The sequence below is a fragment of the Daldinia decipiens genome (genome assembly GCF_022478715.1).
Source record: "Daldinia decipiens strain CBS 113046 unplaced genomic scaffold F4813scaffold_67, whole genome shotgun sequence".
Classification (NCBI taxonomy): Eukaryota; Fungi; Ascomycota; class Sordariomycetes; order Xylariales; family Hypoxylaceae; genus Daldinia; species Daldinia decipiens.
The window spans coordinates 44,840-69,168 of record NW_026054610.1 but is presented as its reverse complement, the minus strand read 5'-3'; the positions used below and the strand labels follow the sequence as shown (position 1 = coordinate 69,168).

The 24,329-nt window shown below is 46.6% G+C and overlaps 9 protein-coding genes across 9 annotated transcripts; 8 read left to right on the top strand and 1 right to left on the bottom strand.

Annotated features, from left to right (window-relative positions):
* The first annotated feature begins 1,807 nt into the window (after positions 1 to 1,807).
* F4813DRAFT_308604 (Aldo/keto reductase) lies at positions 1,808 to 3,146 on the top strand. Its single transcript, XM_049240845.1, has 3 exons — positions 1,808 to 2,034; positions 2,094 to 2,202; positions 2,258 to 3,146. The coding sequence occupies exons 1-3, from the start codon at positions 1,903 to 1,905 to the stop codon at positions 2,962 to 2,964; spliced, it is 948 nt and encodes a 315-aa protein (XP_049094482.1). The 5' UTR covers positions 1,808 to 1,902; the 3' UTR covers positions 2,965 to 3,146.
* Positions 3,024 to 4,762, bottom strand: F4813DRAFT_308618 (uncharacterized protein). The gene is made up of 3 exons (XM_049240846.1): positions 4,414 to 4,762; positions 4,138 to 4,325; positions 3,024 to 4,083 (listed from the first exon to the last, which is right to left on the bottom strand). Exons 1-3 carry the CDS (start codon positions 4,556 to 4,558, stop codon positions 3,328 to 3,330), a joined length of 1,089 nt encoding a protein of 362 aa, XP_049094481.1. The 5' UTR covers positions 4,559 to 4,762; the 3' UTR covers positions 3,024 to 3,327.
* Positions 4,763 to 6,212: 1,450 nt separating this feature from the next.
* On the top strand, positions 6,213 to 9,689 carry F4813DRAFT_383976 (uncharacterized protein; the record flags this gene model as incomplete). The annotated part of the gene is made up of 2 exons (XM_049246013.1): positions 6,213 to 8,694; positions 9,142 to 9,689. The coding sequence occupies 2 exons, from the start codon at positions 6,213 to 6,215 to the stop codon at positions 9,687 to 9,689; spliced, it is 3,030 nt and encodes a 1,009-aa protein (XP_049094480.1).
* A 651-nt stretch (positions 9,690 to 10,340) lies between these two features.
* On the top strand, positions 10,341 to 12,579 carry F4813DRAFT_308508 (uncharacterized protein). The gene has a single exon (XM_049240843.1). It carries the CDS (start codon positions 10,590 to 10,592, stop codon positions 12,303 to 12,305), a length of 1,716 nt encoding a protein of 571 aa, XP_049094479.1. The 5' UTR covers positions 10,341 to 10,589; the 3' UTR covers positions 12,306 to 12,579.
* A 1,127-nt stretch (positions 12,580 to 13,706) lies between these two features.
* Positions 13,707 to 14,760, top strand: F4813DRAFT_308521 (DUF1264-domain-containing protein). Its single transcript, XM_049240844.1, has 3 exons — positions 13,707 to 14,136; positions 14,193 to 14,294; positions 14,401 to 14,760. The coding sequence occupies exons 1-3, from the start codon at positions 13,839 to 13,841 to the stop codon at positions 14,736 to 14,738; spliced, it is 738 nt and encodes a 245-aa protein (XP_049094478.1). The 5' UTR covers positions 13,707 to 13,838; the 3' UTR covers positions 14,739 to 14,760.
* A 581-nt stretch (positions 14,761 to 15,341) lies between these two features.
* F4813DRAFT_383973 (Metallo-hydrolase/oxidoreductase) lies at positions 15,342 to 16,379 on the top strand (the record flags this gene model as incomplete). The annotated part of the gene is made up of 1 exon (XM_049246012.1): positions 15,342 to 16,379. The coding sequence occupies one exon, from the start codon at positions 15,342 to 15,344 to the stop codon at positions 16,377 to 16,379; it is 1,038 nt and encodes a 345-aa protein (XP_049094477.1).
* A 1,370-nt stretch (positions 16,380 to 17,749) lies between these two features.
* Positions 17,750 to 18,194, top strand: F4813DRAFT_394629 (uncharacterized protein; the record flags this gene model as incomplete). Its single annotated transcript, XM_049247588.1, has 2 exons — positions 17,750 to 18,072; positions 18,125 to 18,194. 2 exons carry the CDS (start codon positions 17,750 to 17,752, stop codon positions 18,192 to 18,194), a joined length of 393 nt encoding a protein of 130 aa, XP_049094476.1.
* A 660-nt stretch (positions 18,195 to 18,854) lies between these two features.
* F4813DRAFT_400969 (Di-copper centre-containing protein) lies at positions 18,855 to 20,780 on the top strand. Its single transcript, XM_049248335.1, has 6 exons — positions 18,855 to 18,964; positions 19,029 to 19,175; positions 19,236 to 19,485; positions 19,540 to 19,727; positions 19,821 to 20,061; positions 20,124 to 20,780. The coding sequence occupies exons 1-6, from the start codon at positions 18,861 to 18,863 to the stop codon at positions 20,448 to 20,450; spliced, it is 1,257 nt and encodes a 418-aa protein (XP_049094475.1). The 5' UTR covers positions 18,855 to 18,860; the 3' UTR covers positions 20,451 to 20,780.
* Positions 20,781 to 21,747: 967 nt separating this feature from the next.
* Positions 21,748 to 24,329, top strand: F4813DRAFT_377804 (Metallo-dependent phosphatase). The gene is made up of 2 exons (XM_049245278.1): positions 21,748 to 22,490; positions 22,571 to 24,329. Exons 1-2 carry the CDS (start codon positions 22,355 to 22,357, stop codon positions 23,929 to 23,931), a joined length of 1,497 nt encoding a protein of 498 aa, XP_049094474.1. The 5' UTR covers positions 21,748 to 22,354; the 3' UTR covers positions 23,932 to 24,329.

Here is a 24,329-nt window from a genome sequence, read left to right as displayed (position 1 = left end):
CCTCTTGGAAAGAAGGGGAGAACTAAGGACCTTGAGACCCTAGAAAATTATTAGTAATCCTGAATATATTTCAAGCCCTTACAGCCCTTGTTACATTTCCATCCTTAAAACTACCCTTTACATTACTGACAAGAGAGCTTTGGCAACAGTCCGCAAGTAACCTCGAAAAGTCTATTAAGGTTTATTTGTATTATGGAAATTCTCTATAATATAACTGAGTTTCGCTCGAAATATACTATGTTTCGACAGATAGAGGCAATGTCGTTGTCTCGAGCCAAAATAACATTAAAATTTAAGACCGGGATGGCAACAGGATTTACAATTGGTATATTGCATAGCATCCGACGAGGGGAACGTAAAATTACGGAAGATCAAATAATATACTCCCCTTTGTATCATTGGTTTTTTTATACACTTGTACTGTCAAACCAGGTAGGTACCTAGGTAGTGTTATGAGGTGGACTAAGAAGGAAACAACTTCGTTATTCCGCGAGGAACATTAAGCTAGCTACAGAAGTCTACGACTATACACACTGAAAGTGTCATTTTCTCTAAATGTCTCATCTAGAATCCTGGCAAATAGCAACCTAATGTGTTATGGGTTATATTTGCGAGTAAGTCCTGCCTATGATCTGCTTCAAATGTCGACTTGCAATATTTGTTAGTAGTATTAAAGGGGTTGGTTATTTGCATTCAATAGGTAAAGTCGCGGTCTAGAGACTTCCGAGAGACTAGATGTAAAGATGCAAGCAATAAGTGAGAGCACAACTCTTGTCTCCAGGACAAGGATACTCTGCTAACAGGTAGGTAGATTGCATTTGCTGGGGAGGTTTCTAGAGCTATTACTAATAGTATTTGCATTTTCTATTGAAGCGACTAATATAAACATACTACTATTGCTTCTTCCGGGTACTTGCTATTGATACCCCTACTGTGGTTCCCCATTCAAGTAATAGCAAGAAGATTCGCATGGAGGCAACTGAATATCCTGTGGCAAATTACATAAGGGATAAAGGTCAATGAATGCTTAACTTATCAAGTTTAATCTGATGTATATATTACGTACCTACGATGTGCATCCTCCAGTCTTTTACTAGTGCTGATACTTTATGAAATCCAGTAGCGTATCAAGACAACATGATAGACCTGCAAATCAATATATGTTGATGCAATTTTCAAGTCATCTCCATAGAAATAAAGCGCTACCAAATTTTGTAAAGCATACACGTATGTATTTCAATTGCCAATGAGTCTCTTTTTGGGGCTCCTGCGCTTTGTTGGCAACTAATAGAAGCTGCAGTAGCGTGGACAGCAAGTCTTGTTGGAGGGAACTGAATAGTCTAGCCCTAGACTAAACAGCGTTGAGGTGCATCATTGGCGAGTTTCAATCTTTAGTTCCGGTTGAGTTTTCCATGGTTCTGAGGGGATGGGCTAACATTGGTTAGCCAATAGATGATGTGAATTCTATACGCAAACGTTGTGTTAGCCTTATTATTTTTACGATGTCCCAGAGTGGAATTAGCTACAGCTTTGGATGCCCAATAAATGGCATTTGGGCATACAATTCGCTGGCAATATCCAACAATGGTACAATCAGAAACTCAATCTCGCTCTTACGTGTCTGGCCCCTACCATCGTTCAAATAGGATGCAACTGTTAATTCCGCTGCAGGGTCCGCTCCACTCACTACGACGCTGTGATGGGGACTCATCCCATTATGTTCGTACACAACAGCTGATCCGACTTAGCCACTCACTGATTATACGAATATCAATAATTCTATCAACACTGTAGGTGTAGCTAACGAAGATCCATCCTCTATAAATGGCTTCACGACCGCCCGCCAAAATGTCGAATGCTCATTCCAACTTTACACTTTATCTGGTATTGTAAGATCACATCATGTATACACAAATCGATTCCAACGACGCAAGATTCCGATCCGATGCCTCTGGTGTCGGATCGAAGCAAGCTCCCTCTTCCGATTCGGCTATCCCGACCTTGAAATTGAGTGATGGGAACGAGATGCCCATGGTAAGTTTCCAATTCGGACCCCCGATCGAATAGCACTAGACTCATACTTCGGGATGTAGGTTGCATATGGCCTGGGTATGGCCTTTAGCCAAGGTGACACGGAGCATATTGTGAGCTCTGCACTCAGGGGAATTAAGAGCGGTTTCAACCACTTAGATGCCGCAGAAGGTGAGGCAACATGAATTGTCCCTGTTATGAGTAATTTTCTAACAAAAACTTGTAGCGTATGGCAATGAGAAGGGACTCGGCATAGCCATCCGAAATTCCGGAGTACCGCGCTCGCAACTCTTCATTACCACCAAGGTGTGGACGGTAGCGACGACCGTAAAGGCGGCTTTCGAGGCTTCGCTTGAGCGACTCGGTGTCGATTACGTCGACTTGTACCTGGTGGGTTGGCCACAGATCGCCGATACTCCCGATCGTCTGCAGCAGATCTGGGCCGAGGTCGAAGCCATCCGGGAGAGCGGCAAGGCACGGTCCATTGGCGTCTCCAACTTCCTGCAGGACCACTTGCAGACGATCCTCAAGACAGCTAAGGTTAAGCCTGCCGTCAACCAGATTGAGTACCACCCGTACCTACAGCACGGAAACCTCATCGACTTCCAACGCCAGAACAACATCGCGACTGCGGCGTACTCGCCGCTCACAGCGCTTACGAAGGCGCGCCCTGGTCCCGTTGACGGCATCTACGCTTCGCTTGCCAGGAAGTACGGCGTCTCAGAGGCTGAAATCGCACTTCGGTGGGCCATAGACCAGGGCATTGCGGTCGTCACGACCAGCAGCAGCGACGAGCGCCTGTATAGCTTAAGAAGGAAGCTACCCACATTCAAGCTCACGGCTAGCGAGATCGCGGAGATCACAGAACTTGGGAAGAGGAAACACTTCCGCGGGTTCTTCAACGATATCTTTGCCCCCGAAGATAGGCGTTAAGCCTTTGGGCATATTTGGTTAGAGGGTTTTTGATTTCGACAAGTAAAAATGTGCCTCCGTAGCACGACATTAAGGCGTCTAGTAAATTTGAGGTTCGGATAGGGGGTTTTGATATAACCAAATAGTATCGTGTTAAATCTCGATGGGAACAATAGCTTAGCAATATAGGCGCTCTTGCCACTACATCGAAATCGATGTAGTTACCTACCTATGCTAAATCCAATTCTGCAAACGCACTATTCTGACCATTCCGTGCTACCATTAGGCGACATGGAAGCAACGAGATGCACACAATAGAGGTCCTTTAAAAACCATTAAAATCGCTCGTGAATGCGTGGTCTCATTATCCTAATTGTCATACGGTCATAATTCATCATCAGACTCCGTTTCTTCGTCGTCAACTGGTTTCCGTGCTGGAGTTGTAGGCTTCTTGTTTCTCATAAACGGTAAACTTCGGGGTGGTGGAAGTGGTTTGCTCTCCTCCTGTGAAGCCTCAGATTGAGAGTTTCCTTCTACCGACGTTGACGCACGAGTGTTGCGTGTCGGTACAGTAGCCTGATTCCTCCGGGATTTGACCGGTGGGGGTACTGGCTCTTCGTCTGTGTCTGCTTCACTTGCCGTCTCGCCTGCTGTAGTATCCCCATGATCCTCCTCAACGTCTGCCTGCGCATTCTCATTATTACCCTCTTCGACATCCATCCTCTCGAATCCATCATCACTGCTTTCTTCTTCCTCTTTCACTTTTCGCTTGGAAGCACGAGATGATTCAGGTACGCGCTTCCGTGTGATCTGGACACCATTGACGTTTGCGAGTTTTTCGGGATCAATACTCGCCGATGCTAGTAGACGCTGCTGCTGCCGGATCTTAACCTTCTTCTCATTTATTAGGTCTCGGAACTTCTCAAGCAACTGCGTCTCATCCTCATCCTTTGCCTTGATAAATTCATCCAATTGACCTTTGAGCTCGACAAGAGAATCCTCGAGGGACTGGATCTTGAGGTTAGCAGCAGCCAGATCCTCCCCAACTTTCTCTCGGGCTCCAAGAGCTGAAATGCACCAATCGAAAGGGGAAATTTCGGTCTTGTCATCTTCTTCTAGCTTGATAGACCCAAGACGTTGCTATAAATTATAATTAGTGATGGATCCTGGACAGTGTCCTTAGAGTACGCATACTGTAATACCCTGGATATTCTTTCGAAAAGAGATAGAGACCGAGGTGCCATCCGAATGAGCATCAGCTCTAATCTCGATGTCAGGTACTGGCTGCTGATTGACTAATGTTGAAACCAGGATCTCTTCCCACTCTTCATGGGAGCAAGGGCCACTAGATGCTTTGTAGTCGCCGACCCTTTTATGGCGTACTATGAAACCATTTTAGCTTCCGATCCTTTTGAGATATGATGATGTATTAAATTCGCGAATAGATCTGCTGAAGTAAATAAGACTCACATTTCATTGTGAACACAGCTGTGCTTTCTGACCCAACCAACTTGAGATCTAATAACCGCGATCCATTGGAGGACACCTCTAGGAGGAAGTATCTGCCACTTTCTTTGCCCGAGATGGGAAAGCGTAATATTGAGGCTTCTGCCATTTTTGGGAGCTTTGAGATGAGTCAAGGCAATTGGTCTGCAGTCGTAGAATTCAAATGGTCCTTTGACAGTGCCTCTAATGTCTTTGTTACGGCTAGTTTGAATGAAAGAGCACCGATGCACCTCTAAAAGTATAAATGAGTATCTCTGAGTCCCTTGTTTGTATTAATCAGAGATGGTGCTATCACCATTTTACTAGGTACCGTAAAGAAAAGATAATGTAATCAAGGCAAGCATAAATGACAGGTTCTTAAAGCAGGTGTTTTTATGAAGATGGAGACCTTGTCTTGTGAATTATAGAGGACGTTTAGTTTGTTTGATTTGATATGAGGCTTAAGAGCAAGTGAATTAGTTAAAGTGACCCAGTAATTAGGCAGTTGCCTGGCTGCCTACAACAACTTGAAGTTGTGATGAAATTGTATTACGTGGGTACGAAGTACCTACGTACAAAAAGTTACATGACATTGGTGCCACTGAGGGGGTGGGGAAGAATAGACACATGTATCTTTGTGCTCAGTACCTACGAGGCCGAGTATTTGCATTAAACGGCACCAAATTTGAATGACACATAAGGACCGTAAGAAGAAAAACATACGCACCTGTGTTTTATCCTCAGTATTTTTTACTGGATTTTGAATCCTCATTTAGTAATCATTTAGGCGCATTGCGCATGTCTTTTAGAGGTAAAAACACATACAAAGGTACGTACCTAAGTACCCTTATGAGGGGTCAAAATCGCGTTTTTACAGAAGGCGCGTCGCTGTCGCGCTAAAAGAAAAGAACTTTGATTGGCTGAGTACCTAAGTTGTTGATACCCTGTAGCCCTAAATATGGTCTGTGCATTAACCCCCCAGCCACCAAAAACCCAAGAGGTACCTGAATTGTACCTGAACAGCCAGAAAGGAATCTAGAGGCACGAGCCAGCCATTCAAGATTTTCCAGGCTTGATTTGGGTGCACTGACCTTTCCCCATTTCAACACCTCATCCACTTTCTCCCATCTCTCTTCCAACGAATGTGAATCCACACCCGCATCCACACCTTGTTTTTGTATGAGAATTCAACCAAGTCAATCTTTCTCGCGCCTGTCCAGATGCCTTAGATACCTACCTTCAGTCTCTTACCCAAACTCTCTTTTATCTATATTTCGTCATAGAAAGATTTGCAAACGGGCAACACTCGATTTGCTTGTTTTAATCCATAGGCAAGCTTTTACTGTGCAGTTGTTAAGGTAACGGTTAACTAACCTAACTCACAAACCTTAACGTAAACTTGATACACCTGTGCCAAACTTGCGACAACTTCCCCCAGCCTCCCTTCCCTTGACTTTTACGTTCACCTCGTATTGTTGCGCCCATACCAATTCAACTGGTCTCACTTATCCACATTCAACTTTTCGCGCTTGGCGTCGCAGTCGCGGAAACTCCAAATTCATTCAGTTGGCGTTCCTACCTATTCTGTACCCAGTTTCGGAGTACGTAACAATCGATCAATGAGAATATCGAAATGATGCGACTAGCCGCAGACTACCACTAACCAAGAGTGTTCTTTTCGGACATTGGCCTCTATCTGTGGCCACTCTAACCTGGCCACCCCGACTATCACATTACTTTTGGACGTGCATCGTAAATTCACCTAACCTACCGGGCTATTTACGATGGCGTATCCTCCGGATTGGGAGAAGATGGATCTTCTAGATAAACTCCATGCACTCGAGAAAGCCGAGGAAGAACGAACTGCAGAACCGCAGCCTCGCGAAAGAAAGAGCTGGATTGAGGCTTGGGATGATGACAATGATTTCGTTATTGATAATGAGGATCTCACTTTCCGAAGTAATTCCACTACAAATACGCAATCTCACCACCGTGATAGCCTCTCTTCCTTTCGATCCGATCGGGAGTCTCTACCTGGAAACGACGAAAGACAGTTGCATTTACCCGGCAATGACGAGAAGTCAACCATGGATGCGATTGCTGCTGCTGCTCATGCAGGAATTCCGATACCTACGAACGTGCCGCCGTCTGCTTTGATGGGAGGTACCATAAAGCGATTGGGAGGAAGAAAAATGAAGAAGATTTTCCAAGAGGATTATGGTGACGATTTAGAGTTTCCTATTACTGGTCCGCTTCGTTTAAAGCCCCAGGACGGCAAAGCGTACCCCGAGTCCCTAAGACAAATAAGCATGTTGAGCCCCACGAAACAGCAAACTCCGATTACTGCCCGGGAGCCACATGGGCAAATTTCGCCAAAGACCTTAGCAACACCTATCAACTTGGACAGATTTCGAGATAACGATGACGACGATGATGTCTTCGGCGACGGAGCCGCAACTATCAAAGCCCCAAAGCTTCGTCCCGAATCTCGACCTATATCGTTGATAACTCCGCCTACGCCTTCACCTCACAAAAAGCGAGGTGATGAGGACATTGAAGGAGATTTAGAGCTGCCATCAGATGGATTATTGAAGCTTTCTAGAAAGATGGACATCCCTAAGACGCCGGCATTGAATCCAAGCGATGACTTTGACTGGGGAGAGGGTAGCTTAGGAACTCGATTTGGCGGTACAAAGCGAGATGTCTTTTCAACCCGCAGTTCGTCAGTATCGGCCCTCAGTCCAAGTCTCGCTAGTTCTATCACAGCTGAAAGCGAGGACGAAATTTTCGATGGTCTACTTCTGCCGAATGGTCCTTTGGACCTAAGCGAACGGCTGAAACGACGCAAGCAAGATCGATCCCCAGATGGACGGCCTAGGCATTCTGTGCTGGGAAAGCGCGTTTCGTTACCTAATAATGCAGTTAAACCTACAGCAGACAACGAAGACCCCTTGGATGGTCTTGACTTTGGTGATGGGGATGTGCTCCGCCCCGACAAGTCTACGTTACATCGCAATGTCAAGGTCAGAGAAACTCGACTAGTTAGTCCTACACGACCGAAGACATCGATCTCTGTAACCTTCACCAATAAACCGGTTACATCGGCACCTGTCTCCCGTCTTCCCCGACCTATGGGTAACCATGAACGTGCACAGACTCAGCCTTCGCTTGAACCTGTATCCGAAAGCGGTGGCCCTATACTCCCACGACCTTCTCGAAGATCTCAATCACGCCTTGGTCACTCCTCGCAGTCTTCCATCTCAAGCATCCACACGCCTACTACACCCTCCTCGGCACAGTCAGCCCAATTTTCTACTCCACGAAGAAGAGATCTGAGCCAAAAGGCTTCTATTGGAGCCTTGCGTAACGAACCTACTACGACAAGCGCACAACTACTTAGGCTAAAGCGCTCTCTACCAGCTTTGCGTCATTCTACTGCGCCAGCGAAGCCTGCATCTTCGCGGTTTGATCGACCACCCTCGCGCACCGATTCACGCGTCGAGTCTAGCAGACCCCAGTCTATCATACGACCGAAGACTCCAGTTGATCGAGCTCGTCCAGTTTATGAAAGTAGTGCAGCACAGGCAAGAAGAAACCCCTTCTTACCCGCCGGTGCATCTCAATCTCAGTCGCAGCATGTGAGCGCCAAGAGTACGCAGGGTACACGACCGTTTCGACGTCACGATTCCGATCATGGCCCAGAATTTCGACCCCCATCTCGTGCCTTCTCTCGGACAGCGGCGAGATCGCCAAGCCCAAGAAGAGCACGTAATGACAAGATGTCAGCCGAGCCTATATGGCAACAGATCAGCAAGCCGCGAAGAGTGCGCCGCTTTGGTGATGGTCATGAACTTGACTCATTTGATGATCTTCCGACATCAGCGCAGGCTGAATCCAAGTTTGTTAAGCAGCCAGTTGCATGCGGAAATAGAACAAATATCCGAAACAAGATTTACCAGAATGTTTTGCCAGAGAGAACTACGCCAAGTCCTGTATCTCCTTTCTCGCCAGCGAGACTCGACTCTTTACCGCACTTTGCCCGAGATACAGCTGCCAGCCGCATTGCCAGAGAGACGATCTTAGCACAGCGAGCACCTGCCTCGGGACCACTCGCTCCTGTCACTAACCAGAGGGTTGCGCAGCTATCTGCCAGGGGAGGGTTTGGGCTTCACAGCTATAACACACCTAGGGCTAAGAGGTCTCAAAAGACCCCCCAGCTCAAGCCGCACTTAATTTCTAACCTGAGCTCCGCAAAGGAAACCAAAGGTAGGCCTACTGCCCCCAAGAATTCAGAACAATCCAAGACACATGAGCAGCATCAGATAGCTCGAGTACATAAAGCATTCCAAATCTCCCAGTCTCCCAAGCATCTTCAAAAGCTGCACAAGCCAGAGATACGGAAGTGTCCAACATCTCGCATCCCCCAATCCCCCGAGAGGCTCCAAAAACTCCGCGACTCCAATGCATCCAAGAGATCACCAGTGGCTGGGAAGTCCCCCACACCTAAAAAGCCTGCAGCATCTCTTAAGCATCAGGGACTTCTCAAAGTGCAAGCTCATAAGTTCAGAATATGCCAAGAGGCATTATCAGTTAAGATCGTCCAAACACCTGGGAAACCCCAACCATCTATGAAGTCTCAGAGACCCCAAATATCCTTTACCGCACAAAAATCTAAACATTCTCAGGAAAGCAACGCTAACTCACAGATATCAGTTGTTAACGGCATGACATACAACCCAACAACGTTCCGTTGGGAGGGAAATGATAATGCTCTCAGTGCATTCGATGTCCAAGCTCCGTCCCCCACAGCATCTATCCCCCCTCACGTAACGCGCGATAGGGAGGGCTCTACTTCGAGGCCAGTACTTATTACTAATATGACTGCCACTAAAGGTGTCAAGCGGGTTGGTGACATGGTTTTTGATCCACAAAATATGTGCTGGCTGAAAGCAGATGTGAACCCGTCTGTATCTGATGACCCCATGGAAGGTTTTAATGCGATGGACGACGACGACGATCCTTTCAAAGATATTCCTGACCTTGATGACAAGGATAAGGACTCGGTTGGTCATGGCCGGGGAAGCGACCTTAGGGATGACTGGCTAGTAGGCGAAGAATTCGACGTCGGCCCGGAATTTATTAGGCGTCAACACGAAGAGGAGTCACGATGGCGCCGAAAGTGCGGTCCTTGGAGCAACATTGGTAATCGGAACCGGGTTGACATACGATGGGCATTAAGAAAGATGATTATGGAGCAGTAATGAACGCCACCAATCAACGAGTAGATATGGCCGACGCCCATTATGACGACACAATACTCATGGGCTTCAACCCCACATGAAATGGGCACAAGTCCTACGTATGATACATTTCCTTGGCGTTCAAGAAGGTAAACACCTTTTAATCCAGAAGGTAAGGGGTACACCCCGTTCACTTCTGTTATTTTTACGACTTTCCTACGTATCAAAGGGAAATGTACAACATGGATGAGACAGAAGCGGATTGGCCCGCATTACGAAATGAGACTACGGCAAACACTAACGCCATCTACATTAATAATGATTCCGACGGTCTGGCATATCTCTCCGACTTGGAGACGGAGCCGAATTATGCTTCAGAGAAAAAAGGGCATTGGCCATTGGTTTACGATGGATAGGGTATGATATTAAGACTTTAATGACCTGCTACGTTTTATGATTTTGAGATGCAAAGATAGACGATCAACGGACAGGGAGGATAGTTCTGCTCGGGCAGGCCACGCCTCAATAACAAATAAAGGAAACGGGATTAATATATAAAGCCACGTCTACAAATTATTATTCGTATTACACATGCCACTACCCGCTTACAGTCTTGCAAATCAGTTCTCGGCCAGTCCGAGTTTCAGCTACATGCAGAGAAATGGAACTCGCAAAATCTTGCCATTACGCGGTATTAATTAAATCTCTGGACCACCAAGGCACCTAGGATGAGGAGCTCCTGGCTATAATAGTAGTCCTAACAGAATTGTGATATCACTTCTTACTCGTGCCCGTATAGCATTAGTGAAGAGCGCAACATAGATAAGTACCTAGGTACCTACCTTCATACAGGTACGCCTTGAACATCACATTCGATACTGTCAACTTCGCACGTACCAGTAATCTTTAATTACTTGGATCATGATCGAAACTCGACCAGGCATGGGCCCAATCTCCCCTGACACGCTCGCCTACACAGGCTCGGCGTTAGATGCCCTCGAAGAATTGGCTAAAACGCAGACATATGTCGAGTTGCTCCATACGGCGCATTCTTTGTGGTGTGGCGGTTCGTGTTCCCGCAGCATCGAGTGCAAATTTCTTCATTATAGGATGCCAAAGTCCCGGGCTCCTGAGAAACCAAACTTGGTCCCAAGTCATCGCTATAACAAACACACGGCTAACTATTTTACTCTCATGGGCGGTGAGGGTTACGAGCCGGGATTTTCACAAGAGCATCAAGTTAACTTTTGGCCTCCTCTTGAAGCTGTTCTACATCGAATCGACCAAGCCCGTGAGAAGAGCAGCTTCTTGTTCTGTGACTATACGGATTGGACAAAGAAGCAAGATACCTCAGCCAAGCAAACGGCCCAAGGCCTTTGCCGGGATATAATCCAATGGCTGGCCATTTGGACCGGTATTGATCTCAAGACTTCACCCCTTAGCATGTGGCTTACGGCCATGATTGCCTCTCCGGATGATTTTTGTATACCTCCGCTGGATGTTGTGCACCAGAAATTCCGATTATATGGTCGTTCCCTCCGTGACCTCGTACAGGCAATGGTGAACGACAACTGGGGCCGGGATGCAACCCATGTGCTGCTTGATTGCATCCGCCAACTCATTTTCCAGTATGCCGAAAAGGTCGAGTTTGAGGGTACAGCTAATAGTGACACTGGCATTCACGCTCAGATGGGCCTGCATGCCGAGGGCATATGGGATAGTATCGTACTCCGAACGCATAGTGCTGGTACATACGCCTGTATGATCATAGTCTCCCGGATAGCGGGCTTGGGTTTGCTAGAAGAAAACTGGGTTTTGGGTAGCTCTTCCAATTCTTGCATTTCCATGGACCTGGCCAAATCAGCTGCGCGTATTTACCAAGTAGATAACCACCAGCCGACCATCAGTTTTGGGGAGAAGAGTATGCAACCGACTCTTGAGAGAAGGAGAAAGACTGGATATCATTCAGTATATCTTGACATGATGGATGACTTGGTCAGCACTGGCTGTCCAGAACCCCTACTACACGTTGCCAGCACTTTTCTCGGCGTCCAGCTAGTCCATCGATATTGGGAACGTAGCTTAGGTTATCGAATCCCGATTCACCAAGCTATGGCCGATACCCTACGTAGCATTTACGGGGATGAGCCAACGGATGCGCGATTGGATGGTCTTTTTCACTTGCGCTGGCTAGTGAGCGATCATGGTACAAAGCACAAGACTGGTGCCAAAACCACGCTCTGTCCAGAGCTGCTAGCTGCGTGTTTGAAACGCCAGCAACAGCGGGAGTCTGTGTGGAAGCCTGACCATTCCAAGAGTTGTACAGACTCCAGACTCCCAATTTACAGTCCAGACGACGATGGTTCAGACGCCACCGAGTGGGTCGCTGTCGTTCATCAGCTGTCGCAGCAGGCCAACAACCCCAGAGAATTACAGAAGCTGTTGACTTCTCTTATCGTGGTAAACTCAACACGGTTGTCTATTGACCAGCTGAATGCTGTTGGCTCACAGGATGACATTTGGGCTCTTTGTATGGCTTGCAAGGTTGATTGCAGTAAAGACTGCGAGTGGCTGGCGTTCGCAAAGTATATCCGGAAACAGTTCTGCTCTGCTTCTCACCTCGCACAAGAGATCTGACTCAGAAGTTAAGCCCATGGCAGAACAAGCTTCGCATTTTCGTAAGCTAGGTTCTTCTACAAATGAGGGATAAGGATATGGCATGTTTACGAATGAATGAATGAATGAATGAAGTTTTCCTTGATCTATCGTGGGGTGGACAGCTTTGGATCGCGAATCTTAAGCTAACTCGGAGAACAATAGAGGCCAATAGTGTGTTTGAATCGAAATCTAACTTTGATATATATAAAGTACTAGGTTAAGCAGTTTTCTGCTCTCAGGCTACGGTTTCATATTCGAAGGTCTAAGTGACAGTATAAGTTATTACGTACGTGCAGTTATTAATTTCGCATGTACCATGTAATGCGGAGATCCCGTAGCGTTTCAACGGAAGCGGATCTTACCTACATCTATACATACATCTACATACATCTACATACATCGGCGCCTATCCCGAGATCCGCTAACATTGCCGGGTTTCCCAAGACTGAAATGGGAAATCCAGAAGAATGACAGGGGCAATGGCGTGCTCGATGCCATCAACCTTTGCGGCATACTATATGTATGTTCATCTTCCCATCTCGTCTCCAAGTTGATATCTGCTTCTTTTTGAACTTTCTAGATATCACTCCACCACACAAATTCGCCTGGGTTTTACAGCGTTTTTCCTCGGCTTTTCCTACTACTTTTCGACGAGTGGCAATGTACTTAGGATAACGTAGCGCAAAGCCGCCCCCTGTCCTCCCCAGCGAGAGTCTCTACGTATGCAAAGCCCGCGCTGTCGCGAGACGAGGGGCGTAGGAATCTTACGAAGACTTTACGGAAAGTGTTCAGACGCCCACTCACAAACTTGCTCATGTGTGGGACCATTCTTGAGTCACCCGCAAGATCCATGAGGATGTCGGTCTTCGATTTTCACGTTCGCTCATAATTAGTGGGAGAGTCAGGATTAAACGGCGATGTGCAACCGACGCTGAAAGCTCGGGATCTAACTAGACCCATTACATGCAAATGTAATCGGCGACCTCATCACCAGATGGAAATCCGCCTCTCTGACGAATTATACGCAGTCACTGTGGGGCATGAATTCGGTGCTTGTCGTCGCTCGCGATAGTCTTACTTCATACTATCGTTGCTGGACTATCGTGGCCTGTTTTCAGAGTTGACGAGGTTACATTTTCCTCGGTAGTCTTGCGCTCGTAAGCAAGGTCTAGATGAAAAACGAAGAAGTAAACAGGGATGAAGAGATCAGAACGCAGCGATACGGAATGCCAAACTGACGAGTTCATGGGAAATCTCTGATCTCCGCTCGGCGATATCAACGCACTTGAAGAGACGATGCCAAGCGCGCTTTCTCCTCCTTATTCCCGGCGAGGAGTGAAGTGCTAATAGTTGCTAACATTCGCGGTGGTGCGATAATTATAATTATCTAGTAGTTTAACCTACTATATAAGGACGATTCTTGCCGCCGTTTCTCGATATCAATTATGCTTGAATCATCAGAGTTCACCGGTTTCAAGATCCTTCAGTTATTCTAAATCTTCAATTACAGCCATGCATTATCAACAGCTCGTCCCTGCACTCTTTACAGCGCTGGCCTTTTTACCCCTAGGCATGTCAGCTTCCCTACCTTTTGGTCATTACGGCCCTGAAGGTACCGTGCTATTCTTGAATGGCTTCCACTTCGTCTCGGGACACAGTGACTGGGAGATTTCCGCGAACCACTATTGTGTGATTATTCGCGACGATATGCTGCAATGCGCTGTCTACAATACTGCGACGGCACCTGCACGCCTAGCGGGTATCGAATACATTATTAGTTCTGACGCTTTCGAGACGCTGGACTACGAAGGTGAGGAGACTAGAATGATTAAATAAGGGACATGCAGATAACTAATGTCCTCTAAGAACGTCAACTATGGCACAGTCATGTCTATGAAGTGACTAGTGGTTTCTTAACCCAGCCAGGGCTACCAGCGTCCGTGGATCACACCATTATGAAGGATGTCCGTAGGTGCTCCCCGGGCTCGGGCTCTACTTTTTCTCCGTTTCCAGGCTTTACCGTCCATCTTATATATATCCCGTGTCTCATATTCGCTAACTACTGGTCCTGTAGTGGTGGGAACTTATGGCAAGACATTCCACACCTGGAGATATGACCAGCAGAACTCTACGTACCCTATCGGTATCCCTGAGCTTGTGATGGGTTATACTGAAGATGACCAAATTACCCCTGACTTCGTTACCAAGCGAGATGAACTCTTTGGTCTAAACACTACTGAAGTTAGGGAGTCGCGTAGTGATATCCCGCACCCTCCAGTTGTGCCTGGAGCGGATAGCTGGAAGTACGGCTATGTCTTGTCGTTGGGAATAGTTAATGAGACAACGAATACCTCGTTTCCTAACGATGGAAGTCAGGTTGTTCTCTCATCGTTGGCCCCTATCTTAGCTTAAACCTCCAGCCTAGCTTAGAGTAGTCTTGCTCGGGATCCGATATATTAGTAAAAGACGAGCAGATAATAAGCCTTCATAGAAATAAAAACCCACCTCCCATTGAATTGAATCCTGCATAAACATATATAGAATTGAATCATAGTATAATGAAACTCGAGTTACTACGAAATAAGCACCGAAAGCATTGAAACCATTCGCGGGACATAGACCCGCTGTCCCCATTTAAATGTAGACGGCGACTACAGCTTGCGTCGGTAACTCTGGAGTGTCTGACGCCAGCCGATTTTAACAGCGTTTTCTATATGTGACCAAGATTAAATTCTACGGCTTACGTTTTCCTACATAGTAACCTGACCATAAGCGTTTACCCTAGGTCTTCAATCCTTGCGACTCCTTGCGATCCCTTGCCTAATCGGCGAACATCACGCCCCACGATTTACACCAAAATAAACCCGTATTGACCATAATCTCGAATATATATAATGACCTGCTACTCGATAATCATGGAAGTTTTCAATAATGATACAGAGCATACCAAGTCGCTACTTAGTTCATTAACTTATATAAATAACTGAAAATAACGAGACAATCACTTCTCTCAATATGGTTGCATCCACGATCCCAAAGCTCGCAGAGGTAGATAGCTTGACGATCCAGGCAATAATCAACGATGAAATTGATCAGATCTCTCCGGCACCGCACCCAGCCGTCAAACACCCGCAGTCATTCCTAGGGGCTCCGTTGCGGCCCCTCCCGACAGACGTGCAGCGAGGTGGCGCCAAGCTGCAAATGAGAATGGATACCCTCTGCTGTGGCGCTCACGGATTGTCACTTTTAATAACAGTGACCAAGGACAGCAAGTCCCATAGTCTTCTATTCGACACCGGACCGGAGGAGGCCGTGTGGGAGAGCAATGTGATAAGGCTAGGCTTAGACCCAAGTACAATCGAACGAATCGTGCTGTCGCATTGGCATCGCGATCACTCGGGCGGGATGGCCACTGCAGTCCGGATGATCGAAGCAGCCAAGACAGGCTCGGATCATACTGAAAAGGTAGTAGTGGATTTACATCCCGATCGACCCGAATTCCGAGGCGTCATGGCCCACGAGCCAATTTCTCTCGAGCCTGATCCAAGCTTTGCCGAGATCGAAGAGGCAGGCGCCACGGTTTTTAAGAGCGATGAGGTACATACGGCACTAGACGACACGTTCTTAATATCTGGATCTATCCCAAGACTTACCTCTTATGAAGGCGGCATTCCTAACGGCATCCGCTTCAATTCGGCAGGCCAATGGGAGAAAGACGAGCTTATCATGGACGAGCGATTGGTCATGTGTAACTTGAAGGGCCGAGGGCTAGTAGTCTTCACTGGATGCAGCCACGCCGGCGTAGTCAACGTCTCGCGCCATGCAATCGAGCTCGGAGGCGGCGTCCCTCTGTACACCGTCGTAGGTGGTTATCATTTAGCTGATGGCAGCCCGGAAAAGCTACAGAAGTCGCTTGATGACTTAAAAGCTTTAGAGCCAAAGGTTTTGATGCCTGGCCATTGCACGGGCTGGAGGTTCAAAGTTGCAATCGAAAAGGAGATGCCGGGATGCATGGCCCCTATTTTCGGCGGCACGAGATATGAACTTGTTTGAGAGAGCAGAGCACCTATATATGCTCATGAAACTACTCCGTCACTCTCGTGGTACTGTGTATTCAGGAACAGGGCTTTTGTATGAGGACCAGAATTAGGTAAATATGTTTTTGTATTGCGCCACTAACACGCTTCTTCCCCATGATCAGAGAAACGGGAATACTCAACACTTCCATATAGTTATCTGCATAAGACGAAAAGATTATGAGACTCTTTTAAAGAGTGTTACTAGAAAATTTGCTGCAATGATTGAGTTGAATAGACTTAATCTTTTTTTCCTAACTAAAGGATTTGTCCTCGCCTAGGTTAATAAACACCAGTCAACCAACTTGTTCTAATACCTAACCTACAAGCTTAAGCCAACTAAGGGATGTAAAATGCTTCAACTAGTAATAAACAACCAAAATCTACTGTGTTAATAGGTGGATAGGTATTTTCGTAACAAAACACGGAACTCAAACCCGGTCCGATTTCAAATCTCGGAATTCTCAAAATAAGAAGGTTAGTTTAACCAACCCTAGTTTCACTTCCTTGAAGATGATCCCCCACATTTACATTCGATTATATACGAGGTTATTCAACTAAAGCTTCTTAATCAAGATCTATTAGGACATGCCGAGGCAAGAGAAACAAGCAATATCAGAACCGTTCTCTTTTCTTTTACGGTACGCCTTTTAGTTTCCGCATTGTACCTACTTCAGTGGGCGATGTGTCAGAGATTATCAACTGCTATCTAGCAGGGTTTACAATCAAGAACCCGGATTAATCATCATGTGCAAATTGCAATATTGGAGTTCTTCATGCCATCGTAAAGATGTCCAATTATCAGCTATCCAGGATTATTCCTCCAAGAAAAATATTTTAGAACTGGGAATAAAGAAGTAGGGGGGATGGGTAAATAGCATTTATCTTGCTTGCCAGTCTAAGTTTAAGATGCCGCTTTCGAAAGAGCTACACTCCACATTGGAGATACATGATTGTTAAATTAATATAAAGTATAGGAGGCAGCTCATGCATATCCCCCCCTGTATTTGCTGCGGACGTCAACATCTGACAACTATGCCTTTTGACTTACCCTGTTTACTCTACCTAGTAGTGACCGTCCCGCAAGACTTCTCACTTTAGAAGTTGCATATTCAACGAACAAGATGCTAGAAAAAAACAGCAGGTAGTAGCTGTGGCGGCATCCTCCCGAAATTCTTCTTATGTACCTACCTATGTAGGTTTATCAAACACTGGTTTGAATTGCTGTAAGAACAAGAAGAGAAGTATAAATAGAGAAGAAGCAACTATAAATCCCATCTCAAGCTACTGTCACCAGGCCACAGGCATCTCATCATCTTCATACTTCGTCTGAACAATAGCACCACCATGTCTTCTTTCAAAATCCTCACCGCCTCGCTTTTCCTCGCTGCAGGAACCATAGCCAGTCCAGTCCAGTCCGACGGCATCAGCCTTGTGCCCCGGCAACAATGCAGCGGCACCGTAGGAACCATATACACCGGCACCGCGTGCTCTAACTTTTCCGGGGAGGAGGTTGAAGTATGTGCAAACAGCATTACATGCCAAAACACGGACGATCAGACCGGAACAATCGGTATCGGGTCGATCGAGCTTTCAAGTAATGCCTGCGAGATTAAGATTTTCAGCGAGCCTGACTGCGGAAACCCACGTGCGCCGTATACCATCTCACGGTATGTCAAAATTTCTACGCTTCGTGCTATTCCAGGCTAACTATAGCAACAGTGGTAATAATCCTGGCAACTGTTACGCAACCCCTTTTCGAGGACACTCGTTCTCCGTGGACTGTTCTTAGAAGACGAAAACTGTGAACTTTGGGATAGCTCTTCGTATGCATAGCTTGCTACATTGTACCATACCTATAGTTGTACGTTCGTCATGTTCTAAGTACACTAGCAAGTGAGAGATATATAGCAATATATTAGCGATAGTTATCTGGGTTGTCGAAGTTTATATAATAGTATTAAACCCCTACGTTATAAGAAAACAAAATGAAACTTATTTACTATCACCTCTAAAATAAAGCCACTGGACATTGTTACCATATCTTATAAATGGCAGTTTTACGTGGTACGGTATTGCAGAAAACCCCTTACCCAGCGGATAAAGTTATGCGGGCTGAATATCCCATGTTGCACTTGGGTATAGGGGAGCTCTATCAATTGCCTTCGCGAATGCTCTACAGTCTGCAACAAATAATCGCCACATCCTCTGCCGAACATTCATCAAAGCCTAAATAGATTGAGTATAGTTATCATTGGTCGAGTAAATGAAATTTGCCTCATTGCAGCTTTGCTGCAAGTGCCGTGCGGAGGTGCAAGGTTCAACCCCCAGGTTCTTTGATTGAGCCGCCGGGGCAAATGTGGGCTATATATAACTCTTAAGAAGGGTCGTAGTTCCAGGTGTATTGCAGTTGGTTTCTGATATCTAATTCTATCTCAGAATAGGTCGCTGTGTTAATATGCGGACTATCTGGAGTACTCTCCTGCTGCCCTCGCTCCTCGGTGGAGTTCAAGGAGCAGCAGTAAATGTGCCTCGCAGTGAATATTCATCGAAGATAGAAGTGTAAGTTTTGATCCTACTCACTAATCTCTTACACTAGTTAGGCTAACTAAGGGAATTTGTCTAGTATTCGCAATCCTAACTACCCTCTCGATGTCGTCGATAAGCTGGAAGAGGCTACCATGCCCAAGGTTGAAGCATGGTTAGCTAAGAAGATCGCTACGGAGACGAACAACAACTGTACTCTAGAAAACGCGGTCGTACGGAGGGAATGGTCCGTCTTATATTCTTAACGCTCGCAAAAAGTCGTTTGTAATACTAACATAGTTAACAGGAGCGACCTTCCCGAGGAATCAAGACAGGAATATGTCGCCGCCGTTAAGTGCTTGATGAAGTTACCTCCTACAGTGGACAAGGAGAGGTTCCCTGGAGCCTTAAGTCGATACGATGATTTCGTCGCATATCATATGACACACGCCATGCAGCTTCACGACAACCTGCACCTGTTTGGCGCACACAAGTACTATGTCTGGCTCTTCGAGAAAGCGCTTCGCGAGGAATGTAACTATACCGGTTACCAGCCTGTAAGTCAGCCCCGACACACCAAGTCTTTAAAGTACCGTTGCTGATTATATTAGTACATGAACTATGACCGCTACTCGGAAGATCCGCTCAACTCCCCCCTGCTCAATGGTAACGCATCCAGTCTAGGAGGCAATGGCGTCCTAGAGCCTACGTACAAGGGCATTTCGCAGCCCGGTCGTACTCCCAACATTATCAAGTCGGGAGGTGGCGGAGGCTGTGTCACTGAAGGGCCTTTCTCGGAGTTCGTTCCCAATTTACCTTCTCAACAGTCCCATTCCATATTCTATTCCGTTTTCATGCAGAGCACGTAGATTACTAACATAGGTAACAATAGCATGGTCGTCAGCCTTGGCCCTACCTCAATGAAAACGGCCACTGGTGTTGCGAAGAACCCAAGAGCCGACGGCACCGGCTCGAACCCGCGCTGCCTACGCCGCGACGTAAACCGCAATGCGGCCATGGGAGCTAAAGCCGACCGCGCTTTCCATCTGATCAACGAGAACAAGGAAATGGATGGCTTCTACAACGAGCTTCTGGGAACCCCACCACCGAAGAACGACCCCTATCCCTGGGGTGTAAGTTTCCCACTTTCAGACAGTCAGGAGAGTGAAAGGTCGGAACTAATTTTTGTAAATAGATTCACACGGCTGGCCATTACATCGCTGCTGTGGACCCAGGCGGTGATCCCTTCACCTCGCCCGGCGACCCGCTCTTCTACTTCCACCACACCGCACTCGACCGTCTATGGTGGATCTGGCAGATGCAGGACCCGGAGAATCGCCTCAACGCTATCCCGTCTGGCAACATGTCCATGCCGATGCGCAAGAACCGACGAGCGGACGACCCTATGGACCCCATGGAGACTATAGTTGATATGGAGTGGCTTGGGCCCCCGATTAAGCTCGGAGAGACGCATGACCAACTCGGCGGGTATGGTGGTGCTTTCTGCTATGTCTATGTTTAGTTCTAGCGGCAGTATAAGCGGATATGATGTATATCTAGGGGCGAATTGACGTTTTGATTGTGTGAATAGTTGCAAATAGGTACCTATCGTTAGCATGGAACCGATATGGATGTGTTGAAATCTGTTGCATTATATGATGATAACCATAATGCTGTGGATGAACCGTTGCTCTGTTAATTACGCCATTGGCTTATTTCCCCCTTATCATATTTCATATATAGGCGCGAACGTGGTAGCATACTGGGCTTTTCTATTTCGACTATGTATTCGCGCCACACAGCCGTCTACTACTCGCCTAGTTTCTCCTTTCAATTCTGACATGTTGCACTAGAAATCCCACCGCTCTTCACTTTATTCTTTATTGATGCTCTAATTGGTATTAGTATGCGGGCACTCCTAGGTTCTGCTTTCGCCCGATAACGCCGTTTGGTACATGCCATCTACTGCGCATATAAGCCATGGTGCTGCAGCAGGCACATGAACATCGAGAGCTGTGGTCTTATCCCCTTCGGGATGAGAATAGGGATCATAGGTGGGTGATTTCTCATCTGGGCTCCCGTGGCTGCCTGACAAGAGCCTGACCGCCACGTTCTCGTTAGTCCAAGACAATAATGTTTTCATCACATCATCTTCAGCTGGACAAGGAAGTTCTGGTTGATATGAGCTTGACAACGAGGACTGTTCTCGTCAAGATCTGAAGAATATACCGTCAGATGCGGGCAGGCTTGTTAAAAGTGGCTAACGTGTGAGGGTATATTCGGTGTGCCTACGCTGAAATTGAGCCTACTCGGTCCGGTAATTATTAAATAGGGGCAAGTCGGTGGACCGTGGATCTGGACTTATAATCTCCTTTCCAACAGACAGGCGTTATAATCCGACGGCGAAGTCGGCAAGCTTGTCATTTTAATCGGTAAACTCATTGATAGCATCTACAAGCGCTTGTAAGAGCTATCGCCAAGCCTCCGCTTCATTATTGGTGAGGCCCGTGGGATTAGTGAAACCATAAATCACTCCTCTTTAAAATATCCAAGAGCGCAACGAGGTCATAATCTATGCAATAATCCTTGGCGCATATTAGATCTTAATCTACCTACATTTCCTACACTACGCCACACACCTACATTGGCATAGTACAGATCATGAAGATCAATAAATTGCCTACTTTTCAGCTCTCATATATTACATCCCTCTCATAGTTGAATTAGAATTCGAAGAGATCGATACATTAACCTTAACCCTCTCATCATATAGTGAAGCTTGGCAATTGATCCGTATTTCCTCAAAGCCGTTCGACATCATTCGTGCTCAGTCTTGTGGTTCTTAATTAATATTAAGTCTTAGCTCAACTAGAAAACGAATTCAAGGCTTAAAGTACACTTACACGTCTAAGTGGTGTTACCAATAGTCTCAATTCTCGGTTAGATTATTACTCTAGATTCTTAAGTGAGGCGTAATGTCTCTAGCGTCGCATTTGGTTCCTCTCAGTCATCTTCCATCCTGGACCTTTGTGGTTCATCAATTAGAACCTAATGCAAACCACAAAGATCTACGGCCAATATGGTAAAGTTCTACGAAGAAAAGGGCCTTCTCATACAGGCAATCACCCCGGCATTTTCATGCCGGAGACAGCATCTACCTTGTTCCCAAAGCCACCATGGTACCCATATCCGAACAGCTAAGTTGTATTCTCGACCAATCGTCTGCCCCACGGGTTGCAGACGCAACCCTCTTCTACAGCGCTATTTCGATATGCAGCTGACACTGCAGGTTGCTCCATACCGGTCAACCATATAGAGCGGGCGCATTATAAATACATTCAATGCCTTCAGGTCGTCGAATTCCTAGGTCAAGATGTAGGCCTCAGTTTTGCTTGAGCTTTGTTGCTATTGCAGGAGCTTCACATAATGGTGAACTTACTTGCGCTTTCACAGAGGCTACCTCTCTTGGCCTCCTGTGTTATTGCTGCAGCCAGCTTCCCGGCGATACCTTCTGACTTGACAACTCCGTTCCAGCAACGTCTTGCCATCCATGGCCCTAATGGTGAGTCCGTGACAGTATAAGCTGCGCGCTACTCTTAGGAAACCTCTTCGTGTTCTGCTAATTAATACTATATCCTCTAGCCATCTCTGTGGGCTGGAACACATACCAGAAAATAGACAAGCCTTGTGTTCAATATGGCACCTCTAACAACACACTCACTTCTCAGGCTTGCTCGACTAACTCAGTCACGTATGCAAGTTCACGCACGTACGCCAACGTGGTCATACTTACAGGACTGTCGCCCGCAACTACATACTATTACAAGATAGCATCGACGAACTCTAGTGTCGAACATTTCTTTAGCCCGCGGATAGCCGGCGATACGACCCCTTTTGCTATGAACGCCGTAATAGATCTGGGTGTCTACGGCGCTGATGGATACACCATTCAAATGGACGAGGCCAAGCGGGATACAATCCCGCATATTGACCCATCGTTGAATCACACTACCATTAACCAACTGGCTAATACGGTCGATGATTACGAATTCATCGTCCACCCTGGAGACTTCGCATATGCTGACGACTGGATATTAAAACCTAAAAATCTTTTCAATGGCGAAGAAGCCTTTCAGGCTATCTTAGAACAGTTTTACGATCAACTGTCCCCGATATCTGGCCGTAAAGCCTACATGGCCAGCCCTGGGAATCACGAGGCCGTCTGTCAAGAAATCCCCTATACGTCGGCGTTATGCCCTGCAGGACAGAAAAACTTCACCGATTTCATGAACCGATTTGGGGATACAATGGCAACTGCGTTCCCGTCAACCTCCGCTGCTGAAGCTGCTAAGATCAACGCCAACAAGGCACAGCTGCTGGCAAATCCCCCTTTCTGGTATTCGTTCGAGTATGGCATGCTCCACTTCGTCATGCTCAATACAGAGACAGATTTTGACAACGCGCCAGACGGAAAGGGGGGTTCTGCGGGCCTTAACAGCGGCCCCTTCGGCGCCCCTGGTCAACAGCTTCAGTTTCTCGAGGCAGACCTCGCCTCTGTAGACCGCACTGTAACACCTTGGCTCGTTATTGGAGGTCACCGGCCATGGTACACTACCGGAGGTGACGGCTGCACGCCGTGCCAAACCGCATTTGAGCCGCTACTCTACAAGTACGGTGTTGACTTGGCTATATTCGGCCATGTTCACAACTCCCAGCGTTTCCAGCCTGCCTTTAACAATACCGCAGACCCCAACGGTATGAATGATCCTGCAGCGCCGATGTACATCGTGGCGGGTGGCGCGGGAAATATCGAGGGTCTCAGCGCAGTGGGAAAAAATGTCTCGTTCAACTCTTTTGCGTATGCTGATGATTTCAGCTATGCTAAGATAAACTTTTTGGATGCTAATAACCTTCAGGTCGACTTCATCAAGTCTGATACTGGTGAGGTTCTGGATACTTCTGTCTTGCATAAGTCGCATAAACAGCAATTCGTTGTCCAATGAATGATGTACAAATGAATGATGTACGATGGGGGTTTAAGCAACGCCTAAATAAATGGAAGATTTCCCCTGAAATGCCCAAGATAGGTACATATTATTTGACAAGTAATCGCAACACATTATTAAAGGAATATTGTAGGTTTTACTGCTCTTCATCCTCTATAGTCTAGTCTCAGGGGCAAGACTCTTACCCGTGAGACCGCAAGCCAGCGATAAAGGGAAGTTGAAATTTAATAACGAGGTATACATTAAGTACCTCCTAATTACACGTATCCAGCACAATCCAATGATAATAAAATTCCTAAATCCATCGCCAATCATTCCAACCCAGCGTATCAATGTAGCTTATATGAACACCAAGCAAGCAAAACTGCCTGGTTAAGGCTGTACTTGAATTTGCC